At 38.8% G+C, this 14,909-nt stretch overlaps 1 protein-coding gene across 3 annotated transcripts in view; it reads right to left on the bottom strand.

Annotated features, from left to right (window-relative positions):
* The window catches only part of camk1b (calcium/calmodulin-dependent protein kinase Ib), a 50,940-nt gene that overhangs the window by 13,094 nt on the left and 22,937 nt on the right, over positions 1 to 14,909 (bottom strand). For all 3 annotated transcript variants that reach the window (XM_012874899.3, XM_036152206.1, XM_021322735.2), the window contains one exon: positions 1,017 to 1,148. In XM_012874899.3, coding sequence (XP_012730353.2) covers positions 1,017 to 1,148 — 132 coding nt within the window. The remainder of the gene's footprint in view (positions 1 to 1,016; positions 1,149 to 14,909) is intronic.

Here is a 14,909-nt window from a genome sequence, read left to right as displayed (position 1 = left end):
ACAGGCTGTATCTTCAGGTGTTAATAATGGGGGTTTACCTGGGAGGAAACACATTTTGCCTGTATTTACTTTAAAGCGTAAGATTTCATGTTGTATATGTGTCAGGTGACCAAGTGTGAGAACATTTCCGAGCGCATTTAGTGAAGCATAAAGTATATGTGTCACTCTTGACCATTTTGTATAGCGCATGTGTATTGGAACGAAGGGTGTAAAAGTGCTGTGACGTCACATGTTTTTTTTCATGCTTGTCCGATCATCTGAGAACAAAAGACTTATGCAGTATATACACACTACAAGTGCCCCCATGTGGTCAAATAATGAACTGCTGATTTACTCCAGTCATTGAGCATGATAATGTGAGAGAATCTTCATCAGTGTAGACCGAGCGTTTGCATTGTGTAGAATGAACTTAAGAAGCATGATTCTATTAAGTTTCAGTTTTGTTTATTTATATGGCAAGATGGTGTTGCTCATCCAGGAGAATGAGCTACATGCTGTGTAATTGTCTGGCTATTCCTGATGCATAGAAAGACTGGGTACCATTTATCTTTGTGCTCGAATGGAAAGCAAGGTAGATGAGGAACAGTTTGATGGGGATATAAACCTAAGTAACAAATTAATATCCATATTGTGTGGGAAATTTCACTAACCTGTACTGTAAAATATATAAAAAAAAATTAAAATCAAAGTTCATCTGCATTTTGTTATGGGGAAAAGTTTTTTTATGCTGTTAACTAATTTAAACAAACCCTACAATGATGACTGAGTAACATGAATCTCTATACAGGTAAAATGTATCACCAAAAATCTGCAGTCTATTGCACCTATTCCTGATAAACAACTCTATGGCTCAGTAAGGTGGATTTACTGATTAAATATGAGCGATCCTCAACCCTGTATCTCATATTTTTCCCATAAGTTAACCGTAACTTTTTAAAACCCTGATATACCGTTCACTGAGTCCACATTAATTTGGGTCTAGATGTTTACATTTTCAAGAATAATAGTTTACTTACTTGTGCAGAACTGCGATTTCATTCTCAATGCTGTTTTCCTTGCCCTCTAATGCTTTCTTAGGGATACACTTGACAGCCACCAATCTCTGTGTCTTCTTCTCCTCGGCCAGGACCACCTCAGAGAACGCTCCCCTGAAACACAAAAGTCAGTCTGTCAAACCTGGTATCAATCACCTGTGTTCAGATTTTTCATACGTATCTATGGTGTGGAGGGAAGAAAAAGAGAAAAGCCTAGATTTGATGATAAACCAATGCAAGCACTTGCCAAATACAGTTATGGTGCTTATGAAAGTCTAGGTCTGCTGTTGCCAGACTGAGATTATTTTTAACATTAGCCTCCTCCTGAAGCCTCTGAGATGCTGATTCAAGTTCTGGCGAGCCTGTAAGCTGGTGGGATGACTTGGAAGCACCGGTATCGAAGGCTGGGGGTTTATATCTCTGACTCACATGATGGCCAATAAAGCACTTGAACGGCTATATTATCTCAGTTTATGCGAAGGCGTATGTGTGGATCGAATAAATCACTCAACACATCTTTCCAGTTCACCTCCTTTTTCTCAATTGCACCCATCTAAAACTGCATGCTCAATAACAATGCATGTATGCATGCACTGCATGTTATCATATAACTTTATAGCATTGCATTGGGCTGTGACACACAGAGGTCTACGCTGCTTAACTACTTAACTAGATGCCATTGATATAAGACAATTCCAAATGTCAAATAAATCAAACAATCACATAGGAAGAAAAGGGAGAATTGAAGATTTTTATAATTTTCCCACGAACTTTTACCCTGGAGGCAAACGATTCTTCAGAACCTCAGTTTTCAGAAGAGCTGCTCCCGACTCACAGTCAAGGGAGTGACATAACTGCTTAAATGCCTGGCCTACAACTGTGTGCGTCCACCCACACTAGTGGGATTAGTAGGACAACAGAAACAAGGGGCTGTGTAAAAAGGATGTTGAGGGTAAGGATAAAGGGAACATAAGAACTTAAATTGCTCTTGAGCTGCATTAGAGGCTCCCAGGCACAATGACACGCCACACATAGTGTCAGCTGTTTCACTGTGCATACATTTATAATTGTGTGGATGATCATGTTTAGTGGGAATGCTTTGTAATGAAGGTAAATGACCTTAAAAGATGGGGACACCTGGTGTCAATACAGATGCTAAAAAGGGGAAACAATTAAACAGTGAAAAATAGCAACAAAATAAAAAAAACATTTTTTGGGGGGAAAAAATACTTTGAGAATACTAGGGTAAAAGAACATAAAATATTCTCAGTGCCACTTTCCAAATTTGTGATTATATTTATCTTGGGAGAAATTTTCACAGGAGAATTTAAAACAATTAAACACAAATATCTTCTTAAAAGATCAAGCGACAAAAAGTAAGAGGGTCTCTCTACAAGATGTCTACAAGATGTATCGGACCAAAGCAAGTCATGACACCATTGCTCTGAAAAGTTAATCAGAACACTGTTGTGATAAAAACAAGGAACGCCCTTCGTCAGTTCTAAGGTTTGACGTATCAGAAAATAGTGAGAATCGTGTGATTTTTACAAGTTCCTAAAACAACTTTCAATCTAATGTCAGGTTTACAAAAACACAGAACAGACATTTTCTGTTTGACTTTCAATCTCTCACCATGTTGAAGACGAATATTTGCTCAGTTTTAACACCTTGACTCTTTTTTCATAATTTATTCAAGGAGTCTGACAGATAACTTGATGTTGGACTCTAGAATACTTTGGTAGACAGAGGAGTTCATGATATTTAGCTGAAAATCAACTCTGCAGTCTAAAAAAAAAAAGCCTTTCTTTCACAAGGGCCAGGACAGTCATCAGCGGAATCACCCAAAGACGATGTTTATGCATAAATGGGGTGCCATTTTTACAGGAATGTGTAATAAAAACCGAATGTGCTTCATCATTTAGTATCCACAGCTAAATCACATAGAATCTATACTAGTTCCTAGCAGGTAACTAACTGCATGTTTGGTTTAAAACGCTTATTTTGATCTCAAGCTGAATATAACAGCAAGAACAAACACCCTGTTCTGACACGTTACCATCTTAATAAAACCTACCGTGCTGAGCTTCGGGGTAAGTTTCAAACTGCGGTAAGAATACAAAAATAAAGCGGTGGTGCCACAGCTAAAACTGTATGTGTGGGCCGAGGGGAACCACAGCCCTCCTGTCACTCGGTTTACAGATACATTATCATTTACAGACAAGGAAGGCCTGCACAGTAACACACAACTGTCACCAAAAAGAGAAACCGTCTGACCTACACACTGTACTAAAAATAACGGCCTCCTCTGTGTAAAACAAACACAACTCTGTGAAAGCCTTGAAACTGCATCTAAAGCTCACATCAAATACTTAGGGAAGAAAAATCCTGTCAAAATGTTGCCTTTCTTTGCTTAAATCTGGCTGACAGTAAATCAACTTCAAATTACAGCAGTTAAATATTCAACTGCACCAAATATGCCATAAGAGGGCAGAATTATAGACAGACAAGACAAAACTACATCCTCCCCCAGCCCCCTGGTCTTTCCGTACCCTAATTTACTGGAACCTGAATAGTCGTGCAAAAATTATTACTCCAGTCACTAGATTTAAGTTACAGCCCTTGAGATGTTGAGACTCTGGTTCTACAACACAATTTAGTCTCAGAGACCTAAATACACAAGTCTGACGAGGAAAATAATTCAATGTTCTGTTATGTTTGGACAATTGTCCTGGGACTAAAGCTTCTTGGTCACAACTCATCTTGTAACTACTGCCGCCACATGAAGGCCATTACCTCTGGGGAGGGGGAATCCAGCTGTGTGGAGGATGCTGTCAGAGCTGCAAATTCCTCAGTAGCTTCTGGAGGATTTCGTTGACATTTTCCATGCAGCCATTATCAGACCAACAGGATGAGGCAGTGAGCTGTCCCAACTCTGGTTCACACAGCCATCAGGAAGACCTGACAATGCTTATTATTTTTGAAACTATGATTGTTTTACAGAAAATATGTTTTATATATATATATATATATATATATATATATATATATATATATATATATATATATATATATATATATATATATATATATATATATATATATATATATATATGTGACGCTAAGATCTGTCTTACAGATTAAAGAGAGAGACGTCAGTTAAAAACACGTTTCTGTCATTACTAACAATACAACCAACAACACAGTGACCACTTCAAGAAGAGGACAAGAAAACAACTTTCTGACTCTGACTTCCTCTCACAAAACTGTATTGAACATTATTGTTTGTTAGTTTGTTTTTATTTGGTTTGTCCTATAGTTCTACTTTACGCAAAACATATCCACACTCATCTGCAATTAAAACCCACTATAGGAGTCGCAGCAGGGAGGAAGAAGTGGATTCAATCAAAATGAGTTTGACACAAATTGGGGGGAAAAAAGCTTGGTTTGTGTTAAAACAACAAGAAACCATCCATCCATTTTCCAAACCGCCTATCCCTCATGGGGTCGCGGGGGGTGCTGGTGCCTATCTCCAGTGTTCACTGGGCGAGAGGCGGGGTTCACCTGGACAGGTCGCCAGTCTGTCGCAGGGCAACACAGAGAGACAAACAGGACAAACAACCATTCACACCTAGGGACAATTTGGAGAAGCCAATTAACCTAACAGTCATGTTTTTGGACTGTGGGAGGAAGCCGGAGTACCCGGAGAGAACCCACACATGCACAGGGAGAACATGCAAACTCCATGCAGAAAGACCCAGGGTGTACTCGAACCCAGGACCTTCTTGCTGCAAGGCAACAGTGCTACCCACTGCGCCACTGTGCAGCCCAAGAAACCAGTGACTTCCAAAAGTTTTTGAATAAACTGGCACAGAAAGAATTGGTCGCAGTAAATTTGAACACAGGGATGTTACATGGAGCGCTTGAATTCAACACTATGGCTTTCGAATGTCTACGACTGTTTCATTTGCCATCATTCAAATTGTTACATGCCCTCAAAGTCAAACACAAGTGTTGCCGGAGGACTATTGACAGCCACAAGTGCCACAATCCAACAAGCAAATCATGCACCGAGGTGCATTTATGCATATGCAGACAGCAAAAGGCTGACCTTTGCAACAGTTGAGCTTCTGTAGCTCAAATTGCTAAAGTAGAGAATGATTGTTGTATTAGAAAGGTGTCAGAATACACTGTGCATCGCAGTTTGTTATGTATAGAGTTTCATAGAGTTTCATATATGAGTTTCATAGCGGCAAGCCAGTCAAGGTGCCCATGCTGAGTCGCTGTCCATGACTTAAAGTGTCAACAATGGCCATGCATGCGTCAGAATTGGGCCAGAAAACAATGCTAGAAGGTGATCCGGCCCCAAACCCCCACCCCGATCCCAGCCCAGACGACCCACGAGCCCATCGACCCGGAGATAGGGCCAACATGAACCAAACGGGCCAGCCAACCAAAGCCCACCCCACACACCCTGAGATGCTGCCTCCCCCACACCCTGCCCTCCCTACTTAAGCCCTACACCCATATTCCAGGGGAGAGCAGAACCACCCGGACCCCACGCCCATCCCTAGCCCAGACCCCGGCCAGGCAGCCCGCTCCTCCTTCAGGCCCCAAACTCCAGATGGCAATCTGGACAGGGGATTGAGAAGACATAAAAGAAAAAAAGAAGGTGGTCTGCTCTGAAAAAATCACATTTGTTCTTGTTCTTTTTGTTTTGTTTTTTTACATCACATGGATGGCCGAGAGCGTGTGCATCACTAAGCGGTGCATCACATCACCAGGATGTGCTCTGTGAAGCAGGCAACTGTAATGTTCTACTGGGTGGCCTTGTGTCCTGCCATCCAGGTGGATGTTATTTGACACGTATCATTCACCTAAGCACTGTTGCAGACCACGTACGCTATTTCATGGAAACCATACACTCTGGTAGCTGTGGCCTCTTTCAGAACAGCGTTAGGAGCACTGCGTTTCATGGTCTTGACCTGGCATCGAAACCCTCCCATTTCAAGCCAATCAAACAAGGAGTGAATGCTGCTTGTCAGGACTTTGATGCAATCAACTGGGTTCCCTTATATAGGAAATGTTTGACCAATCTGTATAATCTGACCCAATCTGTATATTATGATTGTATTTGACTTTGTAAAGTGCCTTGAGATGACATGTTTCATGAATTGGTGCTTTATAAATAAAATTGAATTAAATTGAATCAAGCATCTGCACAAAAAGTCAGCTCCATCAGGGCCCTAGCTCGCAATCTACTGGATTTACAGGATCTGTCACTAAGATCTTGGTGCCAGATACCACAGCACACCTTTCGTGGTTCAGTCAAGTCCGTGTCTTGATGGGTCTGGGCAATTTTGCCATGAAACAGGGACATTAAGTAGGTTGTTGTAAAGTTGTTTCTGAAAAAAGGTGTATTGTATGTGTTAATAATCAGAGGCATCTGGCAAAAATATGCACATTACATACATTCCTGTAAACCAGTGTCTCCCAAACCTTTGTCAGCTCACGCTGTCCGACATGTTTTAGATCCGTTTCTGCTCCAACACACCAGATTCAAGCGAGTTAACCTCCTCAAAATTTTACCATCACTTTTGTAGAGGTGATTTACTACCAGCCAATTAAGTGCAAGGAAACATCTAAAGCATGCAAGACAATGTCCCCAGGCGACCGGGGTTAGAGCATTGCTGGGAACTGCATTAGAAAACTAGGCTGCATCATGCTTTAGCTCGGAGCAATAAAAAAAAGGAAGAGGATAATCTTCAGGGAAGCAGTGTAGCAGATTTTATACAGATTTAGCTGTTGAAACAAAACTGTTCTCCAGAAAGATTAGCATGACTGTGTAAAACAAGAAAAGAGAGAGATGGGACAGATATTGTGTTAATTTAGTGAACAGCAATAAAGTCTAAAACACATAGCCGCAATGAAGCAAGATGTTTAAATACAATGCATTAAAAGAGACGATTATCATTTTTTCTCACTGTCTGAGCTTAACCAGACTAAACTTTTCCTAATTTAGCTCAACTAGAATCTCCCAAATTGTTTCTATTTGTTAAATATAATATGTAAATAGCAGGTTTCAACTGAATATGGGTGGAGATGATTGCTGTGGGTTTGCTCTGAGCTTAATCCCAGCGAAAGCTCCAGCTAAATTGTAAAGTAAACAACAGTATTTACTGAGCTACCCCAGCTCCAAACAGGACATTCTTCTAAGCCCCATGGGCTGTGTGTCCAGGAAAAGGATTCACACACAGTCACCCAAACACATACACACAGCACAGCTGATAGCCACTAAACCCTGAATAAAGACACACACGCCACAATCCAAACAACTGGGCGTGTCCTTCAGAAATCCCCCGTTCAAATACTTCATACAGTTTAAAGTTAACAAGCCTCAAGCCTTAAACAGTTCTGATATGTGAGGGAATACATTAAAAAGCAGCCAAGAGGTCTAAAAATACATAGTAAAATAATATGCTTAACTTTTCAACTTAGATATTTTAATAATTGTACTTTTTGAAGCTCAACTCCATGCTTGAAATATACCAGTACATGCATGCAAATTGGAACAAAAGCTCACAATAAATGTTTGGTTAGAAATGCTAACAGAAAGCAACAATCCAATGCAGGGGCAGTTCTAGACAGGGGCCAACAGGGGCCCATGCCCCTGTAGAAATGGCCCTGGCCCCTGTTATGGCCCCTGTACTGAAAGCATGATGTTAAATAAACTTCTCAGAATTATTTGCAATGGCAAGGAAACCATAACTTATTGGTCACTTTGACCAAAATTATTTACAGCTTTACTCTAAAAAGAATTTAAAACTTATATGTTTCACGTTTAGCTTTAGCCGTATTGAGCAGGGGGCAAGGTTTTCAACTGCTAGATCAGGGCTCTGAAACCTGCAGTTCCAGAGCCACAAGTGGCACACTTAATATTATTACACAGTTAAATATTGCCATTTTATTGTTTTAAAATTTTTTTGTTCTGTGCCCCTGTGAAAAAACACTGGCCCCACCTTGGTCCCCCTGGTAAATTTGGTCTAGAACCGCCACTGATCCAATGGCAAAGGCCATGCTTTTATTATGATCATTTTATTATGTCGTGCTTTTTATTATGATCATAAAAATATGATGACACTAGGTTCAGGTTTGGAGCGTTGCTAACCTCCTGAGTTTCACATTCAGACCTCTTTGCATCTTTTCCTTTAACCGAAAGCCAGTAGGACGTCTGTTGTAACCATCTGCTTCAGGTGCCGGTGCCAATACCAACACGTTTTCAGAGACAACTCTAAACCGACGAGGAGGCATTCGTCTGGTGCAGATGCGTTTTGAAATGACTCTTTGTTTTTAATTTTTGTAATATAGCGTTATTTTCCCCCATAAACCCCTTGTTTATCAGACTGCATCAATTGTGCCATCTGCCCTGCTGAGAAGTTGGTCGAGGAGGTATGTAAACAGATGACAAAATGGTAACTGTGGAAAGGTCAGAGAGGCGTAGGGAAGGACCATGTGGTCCAATCAGAGCTGAGAGACACCCTACTGTGATACTGGCCCTGAAACATAGAAAGACCATCTTGCTTTGGACTCCTTCTAAAAATGAAAATGTAATAGAGCTCAATTTAATAAGACGTATAGCTGTTGTATATTTATATACAATAAATAAATTATGTAAATTTTGTATTCTAGGCATGGACACAGTCTGTAAGAAAATCTTGTGTAGAAATACAGAGATTTATGTTTAATAACACAGAAATTATAAAGAATGATGTAAGACATTAACTAATTGTTTTTATTTAAAACAAAAAAGAAAGCTATTCTAAAAACATGTACTGATTGATACAGCTAAAATAAATTTTAAGTGATAACTATTTAACAGTCATTGGGTATAATTTAGATTCTGAATGCATCTTGCACAGAGCTATATTAAACTGTAATAAGGTTTATCAATCAAGATTCAAGAATCAAGAAGCTTTATTCATCCCCATGGGAAATTGCTGTGCAACAGTTGCAATACAATGTGGCAATGTAATACACAGTGAGAGTGAAATAAACATAAGCCAATCAATAAATCTCATAACCTTTTAAAAGCTGAAGGGTGAATTCTTGACCTTCCCATCGAGCACACTCTATTACAATTACGAGAAGAAAGACTATTTTAATATATTTCTCAGTATTAAGATTTATTTATAATCAATGAAAAGTTCATCAACAATTCAATTAAAAATTAAAAGGTGTAATAAAGTAATAATCAATGGAACCAAGAATTCAATCAATGAATATTCCAACTAAGATCCTTTTATTTATGATTAATTAAATAAAATATAACACAAACACAAAATTTAACCAAAAATGATGCCCAGTACACTAATTCTACTTTTCTATGACATGTGACAAGGGAGTTTCATGACCAGGCAATGAATGATCGAAATATTACCTAAACTGATCATTACTTTATCAAGAGTATACTGGCACCTGTGTGGCAAAAGAAAGTGTTTACAGCAGAATTTCTATTCTAATTTCTACTTTAATCTGAGAGGGGAATAAAAAGAAGAGAAAAACGATATAATTATGTGTGTTGTAGTTTGGCATCTTTGGTTTCAACACAGGGTTATTTTAGCAAGAGTGATAGGTGACACTTTTTTAGGTACCCATATACATCCTGTGTTATGCCTGTGCAGATTCTCAGTTATCCTGGTCATCGCAACAGCAGACAGGCTTAAATCGAAGGCAACCGGACTTTCGCTCAGTTTTTCTGCAAAAGTTTCAACACCTATCCGGGAGTCTGTCAATTCAAAGACTGAGAAATCACTTTTGAAAATGCATTTCTATGATAGGGCTTTAAGTACAAGATGATCCTAGTGTTTTGTTTTTATAGCCGTTGTTTTAGATAGTTGTTTTTGTATTCTAATTTTCTGCTTGTTTGATTATTTTTTTCATATTCAATTTATTTTCCTCTGACACTGTTTTTTAACATTGAACTCTTTTGCTTGTAAAGCACTTTATGCAGCTAGAGCTGTTGAAAATGTATTATATAAATACCTTTGACATTAACCTTGACCTGACACCCTTTTTTTATTTCTCATTTGTTTTAGTGTACATTTGCTGCAATACTTCTACATTGCCTACAATCCACAGCTGTTGGGGAAAAGGGCCTTAAATCTGAGTGTGGAATATTTTTAATACACGAGTTGCACACTGCAGCAGCGTAGGTAAGGTCCTTGCAAAACAAATGCATCAACCATCTACTAACCCCGCTTCACAGCTGGTGTACAGTGTTTGCTCTGATATGCTAAATATCAGAGCCCAAAATGCATCATGGGCAGACATATCCACTCTGCTCTCATCTCTGAGGAACAGTGAACTTGAAATTTCACAATTTTTACAGACGCATTTTGTTACTTTAGTATTATTTTAAGAAGCAAGGCTATTCTCTTGTATGCTTAGTAGAAGGGATATCTGCACAGATAACAGCTTGAAGCAATCAACTGCTCACTGTTGCAACATGTTTATTCAGGAGTGATTACTGCAAACTCAGTCATTCTATAAAAGCGGCTCCTTTCAATAAAAAATAAAACAAATACCAATTGGCAAAATAAACTAACCAGGACTGCATTGTTTTGTAACTAGGATCAAATTGTTATTAACTTCATATGAAGTGGTGCCATATGAGTGATGACATATGACTAAACTGAATGCATTAGTTTAGTCAGTAGATAAAATGGATATGTTTGTCTTGTAAAATATTTTTAAGATAACATTTGTTCTGAATCGTTGCTACATAAACTGAATAAAATTAAGCTAAATTTAATTTTTTTTCTCAAAACAAACTATACTAGATTTTTCCCCTCCCAAATTATAGTCTTTATAAGGATTTTAAATAGTCACTATTGTCATCTGACAAAGCTAAATGGGGCCTGCAGAGGTTGAGATAAAGCTCATGGTGTTTTCCACTTTGGCAATGTGCTATTCTCAGCCTTGTGCAAGAACGCATTGAAATAAAAACATTCATGAGTGGAGCTCACATTATTTTTGTTAAACTTTGAACTGAACTTTGCTTTTTAAGTGGGAATGCATCTTGATGTGATACAACATCACACCTTTTGGAGGTGAAAAAAAGATCAACAGTTTTTTTTTATATAGGGTTAAACTTTGGATATTTCAATGAGAAAAGGCTGCAACATTTTCCCTTAAAGGGGACATATGATGCTTTTTAATGCCTTCCTTTCTTCCTTTTCATTTAAATTATTAAGTTTTGGTCTATATAAAGTGGAAACTGCAATTCGTTGGTCTGAATTCTTTGTTACTGTTGTCCTGCAACCCATACTTGCTGCCCCTGCTCTGCAGTGCGTCTGAGAGAAACTTGTTTCAGTGCTGTCTCTTTAAATGCAAAGGAATTTAAAGACATATTCTGCATTCCTAGAGACTCCAAGTCCACAACAAAATGTATTTAAGGGCTAAAAACTTGGATTTTGCACGATTTGTAAGTTACTGAACAATTTAACAGATGCCTAATTTACATGGTTTATGAATTTGTCAGCAAACGTGCTTGAACAGAATGTGGATTTTACTAAAAACCAACACAATGGAGGGTTAACTCCCTTATGCCAAACGTCCACAAGAGACCTTAATCAGTTTTGATTATATGGCTTTAAAATTATCAAACAAATTTGCAATTACTGTGTATTTTTGTCCAAAACAACGTCAACGTTCAGTATTTGGCAGTTCTAACATACGGTTTATGTAACAAAAGACAAGAGGAGAGAATAAAACGGGTGCCAGGCAGCAGCATTCTCAATATGCTAATTTGTTAATGACATCATGTCCGATTAATTTTTTAAGCTTCATTTCAGATAAATTAGGATAAATTAATGAGAAATAGTTCAAGTTGGAGCTGTGAAGTAAGTAGTGAACTATGAACATGAATCAATTTGTTCTACCCGGGCTGAACTGAATACAGAACTAGTTCTGGCTAAAGACAGACAGATGCAACACTGATTACCACACATCTGAATACTGCAGACCTGCAAACAAACAAAACTTCTGTTTTTCTAGAGGAACTACCATGTGGCGATGACCAGCTGATGGAGAGCATTTGATTAGTGGCAATATGCTGCTACTTCCTCTTAGTTTCAGTGGAGCCAATCAGGATCCTATCTAGTTTTATGCCAATGGCTGCTATATGTTGACTAAGCCTTTGTGCGTGTGATGATAATGTGTACTACACCATGGTTTTCTGTTTGGTCTCAGGTTGTATTTACCACATCAAAAAGACCCAAATGAGCACCAGATCTTTTAAAATCACCTTTTAATCCCTCAGGAATAAAATCTAAGGATTGAAAGTGAATATTTTTGACTTCATTACACTGTAATTTTTTTTAAAATCATCTTTATTGTCATTGCGATATACATTCCAATTAAATCTGTCCTCTGCATTTAACCCTTCCCTTAGGGAGCAATGGGCTGCCAAGGTGCGGCGCCCGGGGACGATTCTGGGGCTGAGGGTCTTGCTCAGGGACCCAGAGTGGCAGTCTGTGGGAGTCGAACCATGTATGTCCAAAAAGAGAAGTAAAATATTGCGAACTGAACGCTGATACACAAACCCACACTTCACTGCAATAACTACATGAAAAGTACAACACAGCAAATGCAAGTTCAGAAACACCAGAACACAGGGTTTGAGTTTGTTTTAAAGTATAGAAAAAGTTTCCGTATTATTGCTGAATTTGTGGTATTTGGTTGTCAGATAAGACAACTTTCTGGTAAAAAGATGTAACAGGACGGATTCCTTCAGAACCACAACAATCTTTTGTTTCACTTGACTTTAGAGCTTTACAGTCATTTTTATCTTCTGTCACCTAATTGTCCGCGTTTTTATATAATATCAGCAACTTAAAAAAAAGAAAAAAGGCTTGTTTAAGCTATGGAGCAAATAGGCCATTTTGCACAGACGTGCATCAAAATGAAGTTACACTGAATTATTTTAATGTTCATACATCAGTCTCATAATTTAATGAACGCATTCTTAAAGAGAACTTCTTTACCTGTCCAGTGGGTGATCTTTCATCCGTTTACTCTAACTCTGTTAAAAAGTAAACAGGAGATTTCTGTATATTTCTCAGGACTAAAATGTGTTCAGACACGACGCAAAGATTAATAGAGCTGATCGGGATTTTATTGTTAATCAAGTAACATTAACATAAAAAACTAAAATGACTAAAAGAAAGACGGCCAATGCCAATTAATCTACCAATTAATAACAAAAGGGGCCTGTATCCTGCAACTTTTACATGTATCCCTGGTCCAACACCCCAGAATCAAATAACTTAATTGCCTCCTTAGCTAATCCAAATTCTGCAGAGTCCAGCTAATTACAAAAACATTTGATTCAGGGGTGTTCGATCAGAGACCCATCTAAAGGTTGCTCCGACCCAGGCCCTCGTTTACTGAATTCTGACACACGTCCACGAGACATCCAGGTAAGCTGGTAGCGCTCAAGAAATCTCAAGCGTCTAAAAAGTTAAAATGACCCTAAGAGGACAGGAAGCAAAGACAAATATAGTTAGTTTTAATTCTAGGTCAGCAGATAAGACAGAGAAACAGTTTGCTAACGAACCTTTGATCAAAAAGCGTTGGTTGAATCAATGCAGTAACATTAAAAATACAGGAGGTTTTCCACATGCTGGGATTAAATTAACATATTATTGTAAAAATGAAATTTTTTTACATCTTGTCTCTAAAACCGACAGCGTGTGCACTTTATTTTTACCCTGCCTGAAAATTACATAACTCCAATCCATACAGAGGATTATTATTTCACTGGAAAGCATATGAAATGCTTAGCGAAGGATCTCTATAACTGGAGACAATAAGCAAACGTTATTTTCTCACCCCAGGATCTTGACATTTTGACATTTTGAATTAAGGGGGAATTTGGGCAATGCTGGATTATACCAATAGAGAAAAACTGTGGAGAGATTTAAAAAAAAAAAACACAACAAACAGAGATTGCGCCCCCCCCCCCCTAAAAAAAGAAAAAATAACTGCACTATTGCTATTAGCAGATGGAGGTGGATAAGTGGGCCGTGTAGTGGGCACATACATGTGTGCCTCTGCGTATGTTTGCATTCTAAGATCTACCAGCTATGCCCCGCTGAGCTGTGCTGTGCTGAGATACAGACTTCTGTTTGAATTAGGTCAGGCTAGGAATGAAGAGCTGAGGGTGAAATAAGCAGGACTGGATGTTCAGGGTGGATCAGGAGCTACAAAATCATCCAGGTACCCTTTTATATATCAAAAGATGTATTATGTCTCAGCTTAAAGGTGTGTCCATAGACGTAGCCAGAATAAAGCTTGAACAACAGGTCAGTAACAGGACCAACGGGGGGAATGAAGATGAAAATAAGGTACCAAAAGCCTTATTTAGGGAGATATTGTGATCTAACAAGTGGCTAAGAAAGAATTACAAAGGGGAGGTACAGTAACACTGTGTCCTGTGCTCCCAACAGACAGCAGCACTGTATCAAAAGAGGCGTAAGCTGTTCTCATCAGCGATCTTTGTCTGAACAGATCCTGACAAAAGAAAACTTAAACAGGGAGAAATATTTAGAATGGTTTCAGTTAAAACTGAAAATAATGGCGGCAAGTTCACGGGTAGCTGTTGCAGAGAAAAAGGGGGGAGGCACGGAGGGGAAAACAACTGAAATCGTTAGGTGAGCCATCGCTGTGATATAATTGGGCGACACGACAGTAAACGATGGGGTAAGAGCGTGAGTTAGAACAGAGGCAGAAAAAAAAAGGAAGCCCAGAGAGAGACACAGATGAAAAATAGATGAAGCAGGGCAGCTCTCACACCGGGAGACTCATCTGCTCCATAGA

This window comes from Fundulus heteroclitus, chromosome 20, assembly GCF_011125445.2.
Source record: "Fundulus heteroclitus isolate FHET01 chromosome 20, MU-UCD_Fhet_4.1, whole genome shotgun sequence".
Classification (NCBI taxonomy): Eukaryota; Metazoa; Chordata; class Actinopteri; order Cyprinodontiformes; family Fundulidae; genus Fundulus; species Fundulus heteroclitus.
The sequence above is the reverse complement of the archived record's forward strand: the minus strand, read 5'-3'. Positions and strand labels throughout refer to the sequence as shown.